General features: G+C 34.3%; 1 protein-coding gene across 1 annotated transcript in view; it reads right to left on the bottom strand.

The window, feature by feature from the left end:
• Positions 1-22,247, bottom strand: part of LOC115411554 (cadherin-12-like) — a 316,867-nt gene that overhangs the window by 120,300 nt on the left and 174,320 nt on the right. Inside the window, exon 3 of the mRNA XM_030123742.1 lies at positions 6,553-6,847. Coding sequence (XP_029979602.1) covers positions 6,553-6,847 — 295 coding nt within the window. The remainder of the gene's footprint in view (positions 1-6,552; positions 6,848-22,247) is intronic.

Here is a 22,247-nt window from a genome sequence, read left to right as displayed (position 1 = left end):
ATTTCTACAAACCGTTTGAATTCCCTCTTAACTTGTTACATTTATAACTAGTTACATCACGACATTTGTACATATAAGGTCAAGACTTCCGACAAACATTTCTCCAAGTATGACATAATTGTTTGTCAGCCGCAGCAGTTGTAGTCCATACTGAAAATATGCCCAAACTTCGAGCCAATTACCTAAAATGTTCAGTTGTTGGTTGAACGGGACAGAGCAACACAGTCAACAACCTGGAGGGGGCGGGGTCATGTGCATTTAAAGGGCCAGCGCTCAAAATGACCTTTCTGGTGTCATTACTCAGAAATAGGGTTGAAGATGGACCTGTGGAGTTGAATTAATGAAGAATTCAGACCCAAGCATAGCATTTACAGTTTATGTAGACCACAGGGTAATGTTTTAAAATGCATAATTCCATTTAAGAAAGCAAAATATCACTCCTTTAAGGTGAATGTTTGCATTCTTCAAATAGGCTACATGTATTTGTTCAGTACACCTCTGTATTGTATTGCAGGCCCCAAACTGTAACAGTTTGATACAAATAAGTGCACCGTTACACCCCTATTTAACATCATAACTAAACCTTTTTTCCATACTCTTAAAGACAGTTTTCTACTATCTTTTCTATCTTTTATCCACATCCATATTCATTCGACATATTTTTAGTATTGTTCAAAGTGTTTGCCTACCTTTTAAGAGTAATCAGTCACATTTCAGTCGAGTCTATTTCCATGAATAATGGCTTTATTAATACAAATTTAAATTATTCATCGTGAACTGTGGCAAAGTGTCAAAGAAAGTGACAGGTATCAAAATCAAATAACCCCACAACGTTCACAACTTAAAAAAAAAAAAAAAAAAAAAAAAAAAAGAAAAAGCAAATGCTCATGTAAAATTGATTAGATTTCTGTCAGTCATCTGATTGATTTTATCTTGATTTATACTGTTAATGATGCCCAGACTAATCTGCACTGTGCACACTCTGATTTTGTGATAAATTTAATCAAAGGTTCTTTGATTTTACAGCAAAGTGGTAAAGAGTAGTACATGATTGTTTTTCTTCACCAGAGCTCAGCTGCGTTGTGTTGTTCGTACCCTGCGCCTACACTCCAGAGACTGCTGAATTTGGAGTTTTGGGGGCTCCATTGCCATTCATGTCAAGAGGAACCATTCTCCCAGCGAATTACCTTGATCTGTTCTCCCTATAGTGGGGGTTGTAGGCGGTGTGGGAGGGTGTACAAAGGCAAAGCTGTGAAATATACTCGGGGCAAACCGAGAATATCTGGTTCTCTGAAATGTCAGAATCTGTTTGTGGGAAACAGCTTTTACCCCTCTGGTTGTACCTGGTTGTTTCGCTCATGAAATTCTTCTTTTTTTTTGTCTTGACTTCTTCAGTTCAACATGAAAAAAACAAAGCTTTGAGTGCAAAGAAATCTTTTCCTTACCTTTTTAAAATAGAAAAAAACAAACGTCAAGACGACCTATCATTCAGTATAGGTTGGAACAAACAAAGCTGCAACAACTGTGTTAAGATAAAATGCTGGCGTCCTGGAGTGAGACGTGTTACTCAAGTAGATTAGCATTTGTATGATGTAACATACATGTCAAAAAATATGAGCATACAGTTGTTGCAATACAATAATATCAGGTGATTTAGTCCTCTGCTAGTACGCTAAGGAGCTCCTGGACCTCAGGCTGTATACAATTCAGACATTTTGTTTTGCAGGAATTCTTCTAAATTAGCTACTAATTGTTTCTTCATAGATGAGTGCTTCTATGAATGTGGTCCCTAAAAACAGGACATGGGGACTAAAAATTCAAATCAGATGTAGACTAATGTTATGAAGCAAGTTTGGAAGCACTTTGGGTCTATTTTAAAAATAAATACTTAGTGAGGTAAAAGAGAAACTCTTTTTCAGATAAAGCACATTTTTATATTATTTTACATTATATTTAACACAAAAATCTGCATATGACAGTCAAAAGGACACAAAAATTATGCACTGCTATTTTTTGGAATATCTCTGTATCCTCTCACAGGTACATTTTGGGAATCGAACTAATTATGCATGGCAGAGTGTTTCACAAAAATGACCGCTGTTGCAAAATCATTCGCAATTTATATATGTTTTACTGGGCAGGTTCTGCATGTAACGTGAATGGATACGATGGGTTACATACAAAACCTGGACTGAGACTGCAGATTCATGAAAAACCCACATGTATGAATTAGAAAAACCACTAAGATCATCAAATTTAACAGAGTGTCATTATTTATAGCGGTATATAAGACAATTTCAAGCCATGTTTTCAATGTAAAATGAACATGAACACTGACACCTAGGTAACTTTCCATGTCCCAGTTTTGGTCCTATTTTTGGCCCCAATATTTTATTAAAATTCATTAATTTTGGAATGGCTCAGAGCAAGAGTGTAATTTTTTTTGCATTCCATTTATCTGAGGTCAGCATTAGGTACATCCTGTGTGGGAAATGTATCCAAATGTCTCTTTATTATTGGGTCTAAAAAGCTGGCAAAGTGTCAGGTAACAAAATGTACCCAGTTTCATAGAAGCACCTAGATATTAATATCTGCCCATTTGCATACATTACATTGTGTATATGTAGAAGACATAACCCATTTGTTTTTGAGCTGCTGTTTTGAAGCCATTAGTTTGCTTTTTAGCTGTCACAAAGAGTCATAAAGTAACCTTATTTGGGGGGGGGGGGGGGGGGTTGGAGCTTCAGGAGTCAGAGGAGAGCTAATGCTACATGCTAGCTTGTTGACTTGGTAAAGCATTTTAGTTCATAAAGCACTTTGGTACAACTCATTTTAGAGTAATTTACAGTGATCCTTGTAAATTAGCTGCTAATTGTTTCCACATAGATATCTATATTTGGCACCCGTTTGGTTTTTGAGCTGCTCTTTTAAAACCATTAGTTTGCTTTGCGGCCATCACAATGAGTCAGAAAGTGACCATATTTGGGGAAAAGGGGCAAAGCTTCAGAAGCCAGAGGTAGTAATAGAGGGAATGCACATACGTCACTTCCCCCCTGGGCCACGCCCCTCTTGTTTCATTCTGTTTCTACTCACTTTGTCGTAGACTCAACAGAATGGACGTTAAGCTTTAGTTGCTTCACTGTAACTTTTATTTAACCTCAGGCACATACATCTGGCTGCAGCCTGCACTAAACCCCGGTGAGTCCCACACCGAATATAGTCCCCCTAGGAACATGTAATAATATATTCCGCTTGACACACCTCTAAGTCAGACTGAGTGGCAAAAACCAACATGGCAGAGCATAGCAGTAACTACAGTGAGACCGGGAAAAAAGTGGAATATAACATGAAATTAAAGACAATTGGACTGGACATAGATCCATACAAGCTACCAAACAACAAGTGGTCTACGAACATTGATATGTGGACGGAAATCTTGTATCCTGACATTTATATGAACCTGATTTCAACGCCGGGAAAATACCCAATGCAAAGCCTGAAAGCATACAAAAGCCAAAGAGTTGTTGACATCCTCGTCATCGTTAATTAGAGGATTACAGCTGGTGAGTGCTTTCAATTCAACATACTATGGTTTTTGAGGTTTTATGTCAGTGCAGACGTATTTTCTTGGCGGTGATTGCCAAGGTAAAGGCCCAGCAGTAGTGCTCACAGTTCACTACTGATTTACTGGAGTTGAACCCTTAGTATTGACCCAAGTGAGTGGATGATCTACTGGTACTGTGGAGATTTAAGTAGAGTTAACATCAAATACTGGATCCAACACAGATACAACAGCTTTGTGTTAGAGTACCCCCTTATTTGGAAAACAAGGTTAGCCTCAGTTTAAGCTAGTTTACAAATTATGTAGAACACAAGGTTCAGAATCACACAACTGAAGACAAAAACGTTTCAGTTATGAAATATAGAACTAAATGACAGATGCTAACATTAAGAGCTTTACTAAGAAGTAACATTAGCCAAAATGATATGTAATTTAAGGTACGATTTTACGCAAGAATACAGCATAAATTAACGTTACCTGACACGAAATGGCAACCACAAATCCAGGTTTCGTTGTCTGGATTCCAGTTATTTCTACGAATTGCAGCGATCCATCTGCTTCTTCTGTCTTTGGCTTTAGGTCGCCACTAAAATGATAGCTCCGAGTGCTTTTTAAACCTATTTGTGCAATCAATGGCACAACAGCTCTTCCCCATTTTTAGGTTGTTCTAAAGTTTTCGCAGTATTCAAGCCAAAGCCGCTACTCATCTCCCTCTTTCTGCCACTCAGTGGACGGAACCGTGGTGACTTCCGCTAGCGGTGATGTCACATGCATACCCTCTATAGAAGAGCTAATGCTAGCTCGTTGACTCAGTAAAGTGTCAAAGTTTATCAAGCACTATGTTACAAACTCATTTTATAATCATGTGAGTGGGAGGTATTAACCACAACTGCAGTTGAGCTGTCAAGATAAAAAAAAAAAAAAAAGAAAAAAAGGCGGACACATGTTTGTAAATTAGCTGCTAATTATTTCTACATATATCTGCCAGTCTGCACACATTAGGCTGTATATACAGTAAGTAGGAGACATCACTTATTGATTTCTGAACTGCTGTTTTGAAGCCATTAGTTTCCTTTTTGGCCGTCAATGAGTCCAAAGTGACCATATTTGGGGGAAAAAGGGGGGTGGAGCTGCAGAAGTTAGAGGTAGTCAGAGGAGAGCTAATGCTATATGCTAGCTTGTTGACTCAGTAAAGCATTAAACTTCATTAAGCTGTGTTACAAACTCATTTTACAGTCATGTGAGTGGGAGCGATTAACCACAACTGCAGCTGAGCTGTCAGGGGAAAAAAAATATCTGTTCAATAAAGTAAAACTCCCACTCAGCAGGTAAGCGTGCTGTCACACTCACCTGTCAATCACAGCCTGCACAGCAGGCGTCACATTCTCCTGTTCTATCTGAGATCTGACTAACACAGGAAATTTTTAAAGACAAACCAAAACACTAATTAGAGGCTCCAAATATATCAAATGAGGAAAAATATGACTAACTAGAAAAGCACTCGGAGAGCGCAGACCTCCGCCAAGGCAGATCAGTTTTATACCCCCCTCGTTTTACACCTGTGGATCCACTAATCGTATCAATACATGTAAATAATTGGTGTAAAATACAGTTTGTCATCTTTTAAAGGTCAGATATGACCCATTTGGACGTTCAGAGGCTCCTTAGTGAACATGGAAACACCATCATCTTCTACAACACTGATTCACCAGTAAAACCCATGGAGTTGGATCAATGACAGTGGATGGACACACTTGGTTTATGTTCAGTTAATGATATACTGTACTGAAAAAGTCACTTTATTCTTCAGTTTTCTATGTTCTGATACAATAATATTTAAATTTACTCTGAGATTTCAAGAACATCTACATGATTAGTGAATTAAATACAGGAAAAGACATGATTTACACTGATATAACTCAATCCAAAGAGGATTATATAACAATACTGGTGATGAATCACTTAAGAAAGGTTAGATATAGAGGAAAAATTCATTTTTATTCATTTTAAGTAAAACTGTGAAATTTTTGTTCCCGGCAGAGGACCAGAATGCAACACTGATTCCCATGCAAAACCCATGGAGTTGGATCAATGACAGTGGATGAAGACGCTTGGTTAATGTTCAGTTAATGATATGCTATACTGAAAAAGTCACTTTTTCTTAAGTTTTCTCTGTTTTTGATTAAATAACCCACAATTTTGGTCAGAGCTTTTATGAACATTTACATGATCAGTAAATTAAGTACATGATTTTCACTTAAAAATGCCAAATATAGAGCAATTTATTAGAATAAATGATCATAAATCACTTAAGAAATGTTAAAAATTGAGAAAATTTCAAAAAAGTGTTGCTGGGTCTTTTTGGGTAAAACTGCAAAATACTTCAATTGTGATTACTTGTTTACAATAAGTACAGTCGCTGAAAAAATTACTTTGTTTCTTTTCAATTTCTTGTTCATTTTAATGCCTGGTACAACTAAAGGTACATTTGTTTGGACAAATATAATGATAACAACAAAAATAGCTCATAAGAGTTTAATTTCAGAGCTGATATCTATCCATTAATAACCAAAATCACTTCAGTTCTTACATCAATATCTAACAAAACAGTGCTTTTAGGATTTCCATGTTTTCTTTTCTGTCTGTTTTCGTCACATGATCCACACAGGAGTTAGTACTTGATTGCATAACCATTGTTTTTAATGACTTTTGATGGTCTAATAATTTTTCCACGACTATATAACATTTTCACAAATGACCATGTGAAATAAAATTATGTGTATTTGCACATTAAGGCTGAAAGCTGCAGTCGATGGAGATGCAATGTCCTACAAGTGGAACAACAACAGTCTATTACACGTCTGTACCTTTAATACAGGTTCAATAAAGGTGCAACATTCCCATCTTGCACATGTTGGTGTTGAGGGAGCTCATTACAACAGGTATTGACCTCTTTGAGCTTCTACGACAACCCCCCGATGTTCACGTACCTACTGGTGACATCTCAGGAACACTGGCTGTGTAAGGTCCCTCCAGGAACTTTGGCTCATTGTCGTTAATATCTTGGACCTTGATGACAAATTCTGATTCAGGCTCCAGGGGCCTGTTGGTGTTAATGTCAACAGCCTGGGCGCGAAGGGTGTAGTAAGGCTTCTCTTCCCTGTCAAGACTCCTTAAGGCATGGATGTCCCCTGTTGTTTGGTCAATTGTGAAAATGGAGCCGGCCCCATCTCCCGAGAGGGTGTACTTCACCGCACTGTCCCCCTTATCGAGGTCAGTGTGCAGCTGCAAGACAAAAGAGGAAAAAAAAAGACAGGTTGAGTGCAAACATTGGCACAGATAATGATTCATTGAAAGCACTGGGGAAGAGCTGTCAAAGAACACTATTTCACAAAAGACAGTCAAGGAAACTGACTGAGCATCAAAGAGCGAATTTGTGTCTCGGCGAAGATCTGCAAAACACTAAGTCATGAGAAAAATGAAACGATCGTACTTTTAGAACATTTCTCAGATTAATGAGGCTAAATCTCTCATAAATAATGTATCCTCTCTGTGCAATTACACTGCAGTGATATCGGCTCCACATCCATTCAAGTATGACTTCCAAATCTGTGCTCATGTGAAGAAGCAGCAGGTTTTTTTTGTTTTTTTTTTTCTCAATGTGGCAATGATCCAAATGTAAAAAATAAATAAACCAGGATTTGGTTTTGAACTATTATGAGCATCTTTACCAGACGGATGAGGTCTGCAACCAGAAGATGCACATTATTTGCAAACTATCCTCACCCCTGCCAGAGAATATCTTTGTTAATATAGATCCTGGGCTACAGTCGCTCTCTTTGCACAAGACAAACACATTCTGTTTGTGGCAGAAAGCCTATTGACATAGTTATGTTTACCTCCCCGTGGAGATCAGTCATACAGTTCAAAGCTTTTTAAATATTTAAGTACCCCAATGCAGTGTGATCATTGTCGTATATATATGTGGATTTTGACTTCTTATCTGTGGCATGGAGTTTCCAACAACATCTCTGAACAGTTGTCTTCCTCCGAGAGACAAGGTTTGAAGCTCAGAGGCTTAGGCTTCTAGGACAACCAGATGATTATGAAGCCTTCTGGCTCAGGGCAACGTTGGATTATTTTTCTCTCTGTCAAAACAGTTCCCACAACTTGCACTGAGACAACTCTAATTCTACATTTCATGAGAGGTCAAGGACTTCGCGAACTGAATTGACAGCGCTACTAAGTATTGGACTTTTTACAGTCAGTGTCATCTGACTGAATGTTGGTGAAATGTTGTGATGGGCTGGAAATATACAGTACTGTGCAGAAGACATAGTATATATGGTGTACAGATCGGATGGCACTTTTAATTTAGATGTACTTGTCACAATGACAATAAATATATTCTATTCTGTTCTGTTCCGTTCCGTTCCGTTCCGTTCTTTTCTTTTCTTTTCTTTTCTTTTCTTTTCTTTTCTTTTCTATTCTATTCTATTCTATTCTGTTCTGTTGTTCTATTCTATTCTATTTTATTCTATTCTATTCTATTCTATTCAGTTGAAATCTATTCTGTTCTGCTCTATTCTTTTCTATTCCATTCTATTCTGTTCCATTCCGTTTCATTCTATTCTATTCTATTCTATTCTATTCTATTCTATTCTGTTCTGTTCTGTTCCATTTTACTGTATTGTATTCTATTCTATTCTATTCTGTTGGATTATATTCTGTTCCACTATTCTATTCTATTCTATTCTATTCTATTCTATTCTATTCTATTCTATTCTATTCTATTCTATTCTATTCTATTCTGTTGGATTCTATTCTTCTCTATTCTTTTCTGTTCTTTTCTTTTCTATTCTATTCTATTCTATTCTGTTGGATTCTATTCTTCTCTATTCTTTTCTGTTCTTTTCTATTCTATTCTATTCTATTCTATTCTATTCTATTCTGTTGGATTCTATTCTTAGGCCACCCTTAGCTATATGTTGTTTTTACATGATTTCATGAGCATAATAGCTGTTTTTTAGTCTCTTTATTAAAATACAACACAATAATAGAGGGGGATATCATGCACAGCATTAAAAAAAAACATTACAAAATCAGCTCAGAAAATCTTCGGTACAAAGGACAGTCACACTATATTCTTTTTTTTTCTGAAATGACTGTTTTTATTGCTGCTCTATATGATAAATGTCTTCATATATTAGAAAATATCATGATGGTCTTGCTGAAACAAACAACAGACCTCCTTGTGGCCTAATCTCCTGCACAGTGCTGTATATTTAACCAGGTGAAATCCTCATGGGGGTTAAACATCACCTGGCTAAGACAGCAGCAGAGAGACTGTTACAGCAATATATAATACAAATACAAATCAATACCAAACAAATAAACACAGTAACGGGTTATACGCACAGAAAATAAATGAATAAATAAATCAAGATTAATACAGGGCAAGGCCATCAACAATTTCAGGGCAAATTTAGAATACATTGTTCTCGAGCCATTAAAAAGACTTCAATTCTCTCAAAGTAACAAGTTCGAGCAGCTTCCAATCAATGATTATACTCTTCTAGATCCACTCTGGTTTATAGAAATTAAAGTTGAAAACCAGTGTTTTAATGGTAACTTTTGAGAACATATTTTTTATGTAACTCATGAAGACATTGTGCTTTTGTGACAGTTCCCAAATAATTTTTTCAACGATTTATCACCATTTATTATATTATACTCTGTATTTTGCATTTTTTTCAAGCGAAAATCAGTGAAAATCCTATATCTACTTCATTAATTATTTAGATTTTCATAAAAGCTCAATTTAAAGTTGAGGGTTATTATATCAAAAACAGAGAAAACTGGAGAAAAAGTCTTTCAGCAAATATATCAATAACTGAATGTAAAAACAAGTGTCTGCATCCACTGTGTTTGATCCAACTCCATGGGTTTTACTGGTGAATCAATGTTGTAGAAGATGACAATGTTTCCACGGTAACGGAGCCTCTGAACGTCCAAATGGGTCATATCTGATGACCATGAAAAGATGACAAACTGTATTTTACACCAATTATTTCAACATATTAATAGGTTTAGTGAATCAGAAGTAATTAGACATTTTAGATCAGTAGAGGATTTTGTTTTGGGTCTTTATAGGTTAATCAAACTAATGTCACTTATTATGAGTGATTGCTTTTCCAACACGTTTTAACCCATAACGACCCAAACCTCCACCATCGACCAGAACATCTACTGATCTGAACTGTTTAATACCTGTTGATCCACTAATTCTAGCAATACATGTAAGTATTTGGTGCAAAATATAGTTTTTCATCTTTTTATTGTCATCAGATATGACCCATTTGGACATTCAGTGGCTCTGTAGTTACCATGGAAACACCGTCATCTTCTACAACATTGATTCAGCAGTAAAACCCATGGAGCTGGATCCATGACAGTGGATGGAGACACTTGGTTTATGTTCAGTTATTGATATATTTGCTGGGAAAGTCACTTTTTTGTAGTTTTCTCTGTTTTTTATTCAACTTTAATTTGAGCTTTTTAAGAAAATTTACACAATCAGTAAATTCAATATGAGAAAATATCTGATTTTCACTGAAAAAATGCAAAATTCAGAGGATAATATTATAATTAATGGTGATAAATCACTGAAGAAAGGTTAAATAGATAGAAAAATTATCGGGAACTGACACAAAAAGTAGCCCTGCATCTTTATGAGTTCAGCTGGTCAATAAAACTGAACAGTCCTAAAACTATATATAAAGTTCAAGCCTATTTCTGATTTCCGAAGGTAAATACTAGTGTATTTACAGAAATGAATGCATGCTTGTCTGACAATATGCTGACACCCACGTTGGTATGATTCAGCTTCAAGGCTTGTTACTAAAACCATCTGCAAAGGCCAATGTTTCAATTAGTAACTGTAATTTAATCACGTATGTTTCTATATTTATTTAGTCATTTAATCCTGAGATGCTTTTACTGTATTAGGAAGTGGACAACATTTGATCTGCTGCTTTGAAGCCCTGACTTTTCTTTTTGACTTTCTATTTTTTTAGAGCCAGAGGTGAACATAGAGCAGTGGTTCCCAACCTTTTTTGGCTAGTGACCCCATTTTTTTTGTGATTTAGTGATTTAGCCCAAAGCCCAAAGCATCATGGATGATACCACCCACCCTGCACATGGATTTTTTACCCTTCTCCCATCAGGCAGGAGACTACGGCACATCCAAGCCCGGACCACCAGACCCCGAAACAGTTTTTATCCAGAGGCAGTTAGAATGATGAACTCCTGCTGAACTTTGAACCCAGAATGCACTTTTAAATTGGCACTTTACTGCTGTGCACTTTATAAATAAAACTTTTTTTTTTTTAGTTATTTATAAGTAATTTTTAGGGGGGGGGTGTTATTGTTATTGCTATTTTTATATATATATATATATATATATATATATATATATATATATATATATATATATCAGTATTTTATTATTTTTATTATTTTATCAGTAACTTATACTATTTTTAACTAAATGCTGCTGACAGTGGGGGACCTGAGTACAATATTTTGTTTCTGTGTATTTTTATATGCTGAAATGACAAATAAACTCGAATCTGAATCTTTATTCCGAACATGCAATGAATTTAACATATATGCAAACTAGCAAAACATACATAACTAGAAAAGCACTCGGAGAGCGCAGACCTCTGCCAAGGCAGATCAGTGCCCTATTTGTAAAAGTACAAATATCAAGAATTATAACGATCTTAGACAGAAGAACAACACAATAGTTCCATTTACATGCCCGAAAAGGGGTGGGAAGAAGTGCAATTTATTTAATCCCACCCCCTCTCCCTAAAATATTATTAATAATATATATGTCCCTCTTCCTTTTACATTACTACTCTATATTTATATATCTATTCACACACACACATTTATCCATATACACATACATACGTTTATACATATACACAACATACAGGTACGCATTTAATCTTTTACCAGTGCCTTTCATAGTTGTGCTGGCGAATAAATAAACAAATTATAACTAACTCAAAGAAAGAAATATGTACATAAAAAACAGTGAACATATGGTGACAATTAATAACCCTCATCCCTATATCTTGTGAAAAACAATCTTATTAGTGTTTTGAATTGGCTTATGTTTGAACATTCCTTGTGCTCCTCCATTAATCTATTCCATACTTTAACACCACCATTTTAATATCACAAATTTCTGGCAACCCCAGAACTGAGACTTTTTTTTTTTTTGCTAAAATTAATTTATTTTTCATCATGTAAAAATTGGCTATACTATGTTGCAAATAAATGTTAATTTTAGACAACATTTAGTCTATATAATGTATATTATTCTGGACGGAGGCAGAAAAGCCAGGTGTAGATTACTGCACAAAGGTAGAATTTTATTTTCCTTGGTCAGGATATGTACAATCAGTCCAGCTTGGATTTACAAGGCTGACAATACTGAACAAACAAGAACTCAAACTATGAATTATGACAGAGCTGTAGCATCTGAAACTGACCACAATGAACATTTGACAGATATCATGTCATGTCTTTTATTTATTGGGATTGTCTCTGTGAACTCACCATATATTTTTTATTAGTAAGTTTTTCTTAATTTTTATCAATTACTGGAAATTTCAGGTGACCCCATTTAAACACTGGCATAGAGGGTTCAACTAATGCACAGGTGTCAAACATGCGGCCCGGGGGCCAAATCCGGCCCACCAAAGGGTCCAGTCCGGCCTGTGGGATGAATTTGTGAAATGCAAAAATGACACTAAAATATTAACAATCCTTGTGGTTCAGGTTCCACATCAGAACAATTCAATCTCAAGTGGGCAGGACCAGTAAAATACTATCATAATAACATATAAATAATGACAACTTCTCTTTGTAAATGTAAATATTTTCATGTATTTACACTAAAACAAAGTATAATTTTGCCAAAAAATGTGAATAACCTGAAATGTCTTAACCCCTTTAGCCCTATCAGCCCACCCGTGGGCCAAAAAAATTATATTAATATTCATCTACTATAAAAATACAATAAATCAGGACAATGGATGTTTTTTTTCAACTTTTGCTCAAAGTTTAGACCCTAATGTTAATAAAAGTACATCAAAAGTGTATGTTAGTGCAAACTTTAATGTTCAAACATGATTTTTAATCTTTGTGGGGTAAAATATACGCTATTAAAAATCTCCGACACAAACAATTAATTTATGCATATCATCGTCAATCCAGCCGAAAAAAAAAAACAGGCGAGGATAAAAAATTCTAATTTCTCTTTCAGTTTGTTACAGTTTACTCAGGCATAGTAATAGATACAATATTTTAGACAATGGGAGTAGACTCTGTGAGGTCTGTAAATGTCCATAGACACCAAGAACATCCATATGAACCTTATTATTATAAGTATTATAAGTAATTCTTCATTTACTTTGGGTATGTCTTTTTAGGCGTTTTTCCCCTGAAAATATGGTCAGGGTTGAACAGGTTAAGAAAAGTAAGTACAGTTTTAACAATATTCTGCCTGTTACTCAATGTTTTGTGTATTTGTAGATCCACTGTGATCTATAAGTTTTAATGGACATGTGTAAAGGATAAACTGAGGAAGAATACTGTTAAAATTCTACTTATTTTTTCAGTTTGTTCATGTTATTCACATCTTTTGAAAGGATAGTTTGTAGATGTAAACCTGTTCATAATGTAAATTAACTTTTTTCGCTCTAAAACATAGAGAAAAGTTTGGAGTTGACATTATTTATATATTATTTTATTATTTTACAGGTTCGGCCCACCGCTGATCAAATTTGGCTGAATCTAAAATGAGTTTGACACCCCTGAACTAATGCTATAACATGGGAAATTGTAAACTCATGTGCTTATGCATTTATGTGACATAATCATTTTAGTGTTTTGTAAGTATAACATCTGAATCACCGCTACAGTAGAGCTGAGCGTGCAAGCTGTGAATCACACCTAAAGCTGAAGCTAAAGCCTTTTTTTTTTTTAGCCTAAAAATACTATGAACCAAGCCATATTTTACAAAAGGACCACAGACAGGCTTTAATGATCTAAAAAAAAAAAAAAAAAAAGCAAATAACAACAATATTTCTATTTATTGCCTGATTGTTGAGAGCTAAACTCTAGTGGCCAACAGTGGTATCTCATTCCAACATACCTTAAGGTTACTGGGGCTTATACTGTGCCAGAATAAGCGTGAATATTTCCAATGCACTGTGTCAGGATTATCATTCTCCTTCTTTCTACTGTCAGTGCCTCATGGCTCTGAAAATCCTGCTCACTATGTGAAAGAACAACCACTTCCAAGCTACAACTACACCCTGAAAATGGAACGTTTTGACAAAGACTGGCACCTTTTCATGTGTCATTCTGTTCGGTTTTGTAAGGCGTTACTCATTCTAACACCATAACAAGGTTCCTCATGTGCACATCTTCTCTCCTCCTGACACTATTTTACAAATTCATCATCACCCAAGAACTATCCAAACCCAGGCAACTTTTACCCCTATCCCAGCAACAGTGTAGAATCCAGACATATACTATATGAACAAAAGTATTGGGACGCGTTGGATTCAGTTTTTTGTTTTTTTTTTTTTTTTAAACAGAGGTCTGGGATACAATATAGTTCTATATTGTGATAAATATCATCGCATTGCTGAATTTTGTTTAAATTGTTTTTGTTATCTTTGCTTCCACAGTGCCTCACAGATTGTTTTTACTTAACCCATAAAGACCCAGTGCTATTTTTGTGTCAGTTCCCAAATTCATTTTTCTCTATATTTAAACTTTCTTAACCCTGTAAAGTCTGAACCATTAAATCACTGACAGAAAATTCCAGTTCTTTGAAACTGGAGCCTTTATTGGTCCTTCCGAACAACCAAAAACTTTTTTTTTTTTTTTTTTTTCAAATATCAATTTCCACGTGTGATTTTCAATTTTGTATCATATTTGATACATTGGGTCTCAATGCTCAAATATTATTATTTTTGAACAAACAAAGACATAATATAACACCAACATGTCTAACAAATTGGTAATTCCTTTTCAAAATTGTCAAAGTTCTGCCTCCTTCCTCATTAATGACAGTCTTGTAGTGTCACTGGAAAGGCCTCTGGTGAACAAATTCCTCCCCCCTGGTGGATTATCAGTGTATTGCATGTATCTAATTGTATAAAAAAATTTCATACTGATCATGTAGAGGGCTTCAAAATTCATACATCAAATATGATACATATGGCATTATAGGGATAAGTAATTTATCACCATTTATTGTAATATTATCGTCTTTATTTTAAGTTTTTTCAGTATAAACCATGTATTTTCCCACATATAATTCACTGAACATGTAGATGTTCATAAAAGCTCAGAGTAAATTCAAAAGTGATCATATCAAAACAGAGAAAAGTGAAGAAAAAGTGACTTTTTCAGCAAAATATATCATAAAATGAATGTCAAAACAAGTGTCTCCATTCACTGTCATTGATCCAACTCCATGGGTTTTACTGGTGAATCAATGTTGTAGAAGATGACGGTGTTTCCACGGTAACTACGGAGCCTCTGAACGTCCAAATGGGTCATATCTGATGACCATGAAAAGATGACAAACTGTATTTTACACAAATTATTTGGACGTATTAATAGATTTAGTGGTTCAGAAGTAATTAAACCTTTTAGATGGGTAGTTGATTTGGTTACCAGTGGCTGTTTGGGTCTTTATGGGTTAAGTATAATAGAAGCCTATGTTTGAACCATGTAAATAAAATGTCTGGATATGATTATAATAACAATGGAGAGGGTAGGAGCACACTGTGGGAAAATGAAGTATTATGTTTGTTTTAGGTGACTGTTTTTACATTTGTGGGATTATTACATTAAAAGCTGCATATTTTTATTATGTTTGTGGTTTATTACGGTTGTGGGGTTAACCCTATAGCACCAAACATATCGTATTTGATTCATGAGTTTTGAAGCCCTCTACATGATCAGTGTAATATTTTTTTTCTTGAAAAACCTGATGCATAAAATTTAATACATGCAATACACAGATAATCCACCAGGGGGAGGAATTCGTTTACCAGAGGCCTTTCCAGTGACACTACAAGACTGTCATTAATGAGGAAGGAGGCAGAACTTTGACAATTTTGAAAAGGAATTACAAATTTGTTAGACATTGTAGAAGCCAGTAATGTAATAACCGATAACGTAATACATTTGCCATTTTAAAATGTAATAGGCCAATAACGTAATATCTGACCAATAACGTAATAAAAGTCCTGAACCGATAACGTAATAACTTTTGGCCAATAACATTATAACTTATCGGCTGGTTATTATGTTTTTTTCCTGGTAAAAAAAAAAAAAAATCTTTGCAAATGTAAGAACTGAGCCAATAACGTAATAAGTTATAACGTTACTGGCCAAAAGCTTTTACGTTATCGGTTCAGGACTTTTATTACGTTATTGGCCAGATATTACGTTATTGGCCTATTACATTTTAAAAATGTCAAATTTATTACGTTATCGGTTGTTATTACATTATTGGCTTCTACAGACATGTTTTTGTTATTAATAATATTTGAGCAATGAGACTCGATGTATCAAATATGATGCAAAACTGAAACTCATACATGGAAATTGATATTTGAAAAAAATGTGAAGAAATATTAAGGAATAATTACATAAAAAAATACATTACTACTACTACTACTACTACTACTACTAACAATAATAATAATAATAAAAAATAAATACATAAATAAATAAATAAATAAATAAGAAGGACCAATAAAAACTCCAGTCTCAAAGAACTGGAATTTTCTGTTAATGATTTAATGGTTCAGGCTTTACAGGGTTAATATATTTCATCTCAGGCAGCATCTGTTGCTCCTAAGTCTTTACCTGTTCCCTTCAACACTAAATTTAGCAACAAATACTGTCATGTAGCATCATGTTCATGTAGCATCACCTTGCCTTACCTTTATACATTTACCTCCAATGGGTGTAATTGCTGATTACTAAAACCAGAATGAACCAAATCTGATTTCCTGCTTACCTTCATGTAGCTTCAACGAACTGATACCACCCGCATGCTGTGCCTTTTGACAATGTAGTCTTCCTTTACCACCCAAACTGCTAAATGTTAATCTAGTCGTACAAAGTCAATTCTCCACTGAACCTAGCAGTGCCAGCCACACAAGAGGACAGATGAAATTTCCGATGCAGCTATAAAATCTCTGTAGGTTATGGTGCAAAACAACCCAAGACATGCAGACACAAGCACAAACACACAGAGAGTAATTGGGGATGCAGCGAAAATTGCCCAGTTCACACAAGCATAGCGTGGCATAATAATGTTCTCACCCAGGGCGCATTACTCATTGCTATTCAAATGAATGAGATTTATTTTTAGTACATGACCCTTATTGGGCGACAGCTAGATCCCAATGCAATTTTTTTATTCTTTTTTTTTTTTTTTTTTTTGCATTGAACACAAAATCTGAAATGTAGATTATGTATTGTCCACATTGAATAATATGAATAATACTGTACATTTCCTACCTCTGAGCCGCCACTCGTCATCACTGTACCTTGAAATAGAGTCTTTGACAAATGGAACACTCCTTATGCAAATGAAGCATCCCGATTATTCTGGTTTGGGTCAAGTTAGATTTTGCAAGATAAAAGTCAGTCATCTGAAAGTTTATTTAGATTCACTACAGGATTCTCTATATATAATTAATCCATAAAGACTCAGTGGTACTTTGGTGGCAGTTCGCAAACACATTTTTTCTCTAAATTTCACCTAAAGGGGCCATATTTTGCTTTTTTATTAAAAAACAAAACAAAACATTTCCCTGTGGTCTACATAAACTGTAAAAAATATGCTTGGATCTGAATTCTTCATTAACAAGTGGTGCCAGGCACAACAAACCCCGCCCCCTGCACATATTTCACCCATTATAAGTAAATGGAAAGATTTAAAAAATTCATTAAAAATTTGAACTTTGACCTACTTTTCCCAAAATGTAATCACATTTATTCGGGGTTACTGGCAATCTATAAAGGCAATTTGGTATGAATTCAATCTATAGTTTTGCTGCTGCAGACATGTGAGATTTGGCCGATTGTAAGTAAATGGGGAAAAAAAAAAAGATTTTAAAAATTCTTAAAAAATTTCAACTTGAACCTACTTTTCCAAAAATGTAATGACATCTATTCTGGGTCACTGGAAATCTATAAACCCAATTTGGTATGAATTCACCGAACAGTTTTGCTGGTACAGACATTTGAAATTTCGACCATTGTAAGTAAATGGGGGAAAAAAGATTCTAAAAATTAAAAAAAACAAAAAAAAACCCTGTAACTTTGACCAACTTTTCCCAAATTAAGAAGGGATTAAAATGGGTTGTAGAAATCCACTCAAGTTTGGCCAAAATGAATATAAAGATAGCTTTGCAGCACCTGGAGGGTTCAAATTCAAACTTAATGAATTATTAGGGTCCAAATACACAAATAAATGAACCAAAGACTAATAAAAGTGGGTTTAGTAAAATATGAGCCCTTTAAATTATTTACTACCATTTGTTATAATATTATCCTCTGTATTGTGTGTTTTTTCAATGAAAAAGCTGGAGCTGGAGAAGAACTGTCCACTGGAGTGGCCTATGCATGAAAGGGTTAATTCACTGATCATGTAGATGTTCATAGAAGTTTAGATTAATGTTGAGGGTTATTAATCTATAAAGACCCAAACAGGCACCGTCAACCAAAACCAACTACTGATCTAAACCGTTTATTACCCTTTGATCCACTAGTCCTATCAATACATGTAAATAATTGGTGTAAAATACAGTTTGTCATCTTTTCGTGGTCATCAGATATGACCCATTTGGATGTTCAGAGGCTCCGTAGTGAACGTGGAAACACCGTCATCTTCTACAACATTGATTCACGAGTAAAACCCATGGAGTTCAGTCAATGACAGTGGATGGAGACACTTGTTTTATGTTCAGTTAATGATATATTTTACTGAAAAAGTCACTTTTTCTTCAGTTTTCTCTGTTCTGATATAATAACCTTTGAATTTACTCTGAGTTTTCATGAACGTCTACATAATCAGTGAATTAAATACAGGAAAAGACATGATTTACGCTGAAAAAAACTCAAACTAAAGAGGATTATATTACAATAAATGGTGATAAATCCCTTAAGAAAGGTTAAATATAGAGAAAATTTCATTTGGGAACTGACACAAAAGTAGCACTGGGTCTTTATGGGTAATATCAGAAATAGAGAACAGTTAAGTCATTTATCACCATTTATTGTAATATTATCCTCTGTATTTAGTAAGTAAGTAAGTAAATTTTATTTATAGAGCACTTTTCACAGTCACAAAGTGCTTTACAGTGCAATGTACAAATAAACCGTACAAATAAAATGCAATTAAAATACCAGTAAAACACAATAAAATACAATTAAAATACAGTTAAAATATGGTAAGTGCATAAAGTGCAATCAGTTTGTAGCAGCCCTGAGTCAGCTGGGAAATTCAAAAGCCTGCTTGAACAGGAGTGTTTTGAGGTGTTTTAGCATTTTTTTCAGTGAAAAACAGGTATTTTCCTGTATTTTATTCACTGATCATGTAGATGTTCATTAAAGCTCAATTTGAAGTTGAGGGTTATTTTATAAAAACAGAGAAAAATGAAGAAAAAGTGAGTTTTTCTGGAAAGAAATCAATAACTGAATGTAAAAACAAGTGTCTCCATCTACTGTCATTGCTCCAACTCCATGGGTTTTACTGGTGAATCAATGTTGTAGAAGATGAAAGTGTTTCCACAGTAACTACAAAGCCTCTGAACGTCCAAATGACTCATATCTGATGACCATGAAAAGATGCAAAACTGTATTTTACACCAATTATTACATGTATTAATAGGATTAATGGTTTGGAAGTCATTAAATATCTTAGATCAGTAGATGGTTTTGGTCGCCAGTGGCTGTTTGGGTCTTTATGGGTTAAAACGAGAGAAAAACGCTTTTATGGTGGCTCATTAGCCAGGAATTAAATGGTGTCATAGACAAACATATCAAAAGCCAAACCCTGAACTATAAAGGAAGGCTGTAACCATGAATTCTGTAAAAGTTCAAAGGTCAATGATGCTTTGATGCTTCATTTAATGGTATGGATGTTATACGTCCATATACATTTCCATTTTCATACAAGCACGTTCAGGCTGTTAACAACAGTAGAACAGTGGTTTTCACCCTTGGGCATTCTCTAATGGCATTCTGATAGTTTGTGATATAGAGGCCAGCAGCACGTATAGTATGAAGCGTGAATGCAGTTTTTCATTTCCATGTCAGTAAAATCAAACATCCCTCAAGATTTGTCAAAGAGAGTAATGGGATTTTAATAGCACTGACCTAAACCGAGATCGAATAAATTCAATAATTAATCACATTTTACGACTGTCCTTTAAAGAAAAATGCCAAAAAGTATAACCTTTAATCAAACAAAAATCTGTTTTTTAAGATATTTTGCATATATATTGAAGATATTTTCCATTTATTTGTTGCAAATAGAGTAGAAATAGTAGTAAGTGCTTTATAAAGACAGTGACAGCTATTAAAATAAAGTATTTTATTTAATATACAGTACATATGTCAAAACAAAAGGAAAGTTCAGCGTATTAAGAAACTTTCTTTTATAACAACAGAATATGATTGAATTATAGTAGTAAAGTAATGCATTTATTTAAAACTCTGAAAATGGAAAATCAATTCCAACAAGTCAACTCATTTAAAATGCTAAAAGTATAGGTGGTGAATTCAACTTTGAAAGTCCAAGGCCACAATCCACAGCTAAAATATATATTGTTTGTTGTGTTCAGTAAGTTTTTACCTATTAATCCTATCAATACGCTTTAAAATATGATGAAAAGTGGAGAATACCACCTTTATAATGATATAGAATATCCTTTTTAGCTTTGATTTGAGTATTTTAACCCCAACATGTTTTGAATGACGACAAATGGATGTGATGAATGCCTTAAATTCTATCCAAATGAACTTTTTGTTTATTTCTAACTCATTTTGAGCAAGTAGCAGCCAGTGACGATGTTTCTATGCTGAGAAAATTAAACGCATGGTGTCCAGCTGAGTGGACATTTTTGTAATTCCATGTAAAATAGGTTCATTAACCCTTTCATGCATGAATTATGAGAATTTTTCCTGAGTGTTTTTATTTCTCTTTAGGCATTTAAAAAAAAAACAACAACAAAAAAAACAGACAAACAATGCATTTGAAAAAAAAATGTATGAACCTGTTTTTCATGGAGTTTCAGCTGGACACCATGCGTTTAATATTTCAAGCAAAGAAACATTATTTACTGATACTGTGTAAAATCTATGAAATAAAAACATTTTAATGCTGCTAATCTAATGTTTTCTAACATTTTATCATACTCCAATACTATTCATTACTCATTTCATGAAGATAACATAAAAAAAACCTTTTGTTTAAAAAAAAAAAAAATTACATTAATTACAGTCTAACAACAAACATTTGATTTCCAATCAAACATATTACTGCAGATCACGTCTATCAAGAACAGCAAAGTTACAGTAACAGTATGAATGCCAGTGTATTATGGGATGGTGCAAGAGTGTCCAATGTGTTGACTGATATGGAACTAAAACAACAAAACACGTGAATATACAAGAGAACAGCTGGAGAATAGCTGTCCACTGGAGTGACCACTATGCATGAAAGGGTTAAAAAAAAAAAAAAAAAAAAAACATTTCAATTGCATTTTTTTATTATTATTTTTTTTTATGGCTAAAAAAATAATAAAATCAGTCAAGAAAAAAATATTGACTAAGGTTCTCATAATTCATGCATGAAAGGGTTAAATTATTGTCTTATCTTCATCAGGTCTGACTTTTTTTTTTTTCAGAAGTCTGACTTTAATCTCAGAATTCTGATTTTTTTTTTTTTTTTCAGAATTCTGACCTTAAAATCAGAATTCTGTTTTTTTTAAGAATTCTGATTTTAATCTCAGAATTCTGACATTTTTCTCAGAATTCTGACTTTTTTTTTTTTCAGAATTCTGACTAATCTCAGAATTCTAACTTTTTCCTCCGAATTCTGACTTTAATCTCACATGTCTGACGTTAATCTCAGAATCCGAACTTTTTTCTCCGAATTCTGACTTTGATCTCAGAATTCTGACTTTTTTTTTTTCTCATGATGATGATGATGATGATGATGATGATAATAATAATAATAATAAGAATAAGAATAAGAATAAGAATAATAAATACAAATTGGACCTTAGTTTATTGTATTTTTTTCCAGTGGCTCTAATCCTCTTCCGTACTTTCTGATATTTGGTTTAAACACACGTGTCTTTACTTCAGAAATTAAATGCATGGACATTTTTGTAACTCCATGAAAAAAAAAAGAATCACATTGTTTTTTCATGCCAAAGGGGGAATAAAAACACTCAAGAAAAAAATCTGGCCTAAGGTTCTCATAAGTCATGCATGAAAGGGTTAATTTTACACATAAATAACTTTACAGGACTCCACTGTGGATGGATTCAACATCACT

The sequence above is a fragment of the Sphaeramia orbicularis genome, chromosome 20 (assembly GCF_902148855.1).
Source record: "Sphaeramia orbicularis chromosome 20, fSphaOr1.1, whole genome shotgun sequence".
Taxonomy (NCBI): domain Eukaryota; kingdom Metazoa; phylum Chordata; class Actinopteri; order Kurtiformes; family Apogonidae; genus Sphaeramia; species Sphaeramia orbicularis.
This window is presented reverse-complemented; position numbering and strand designations above follow the sequence as displayed.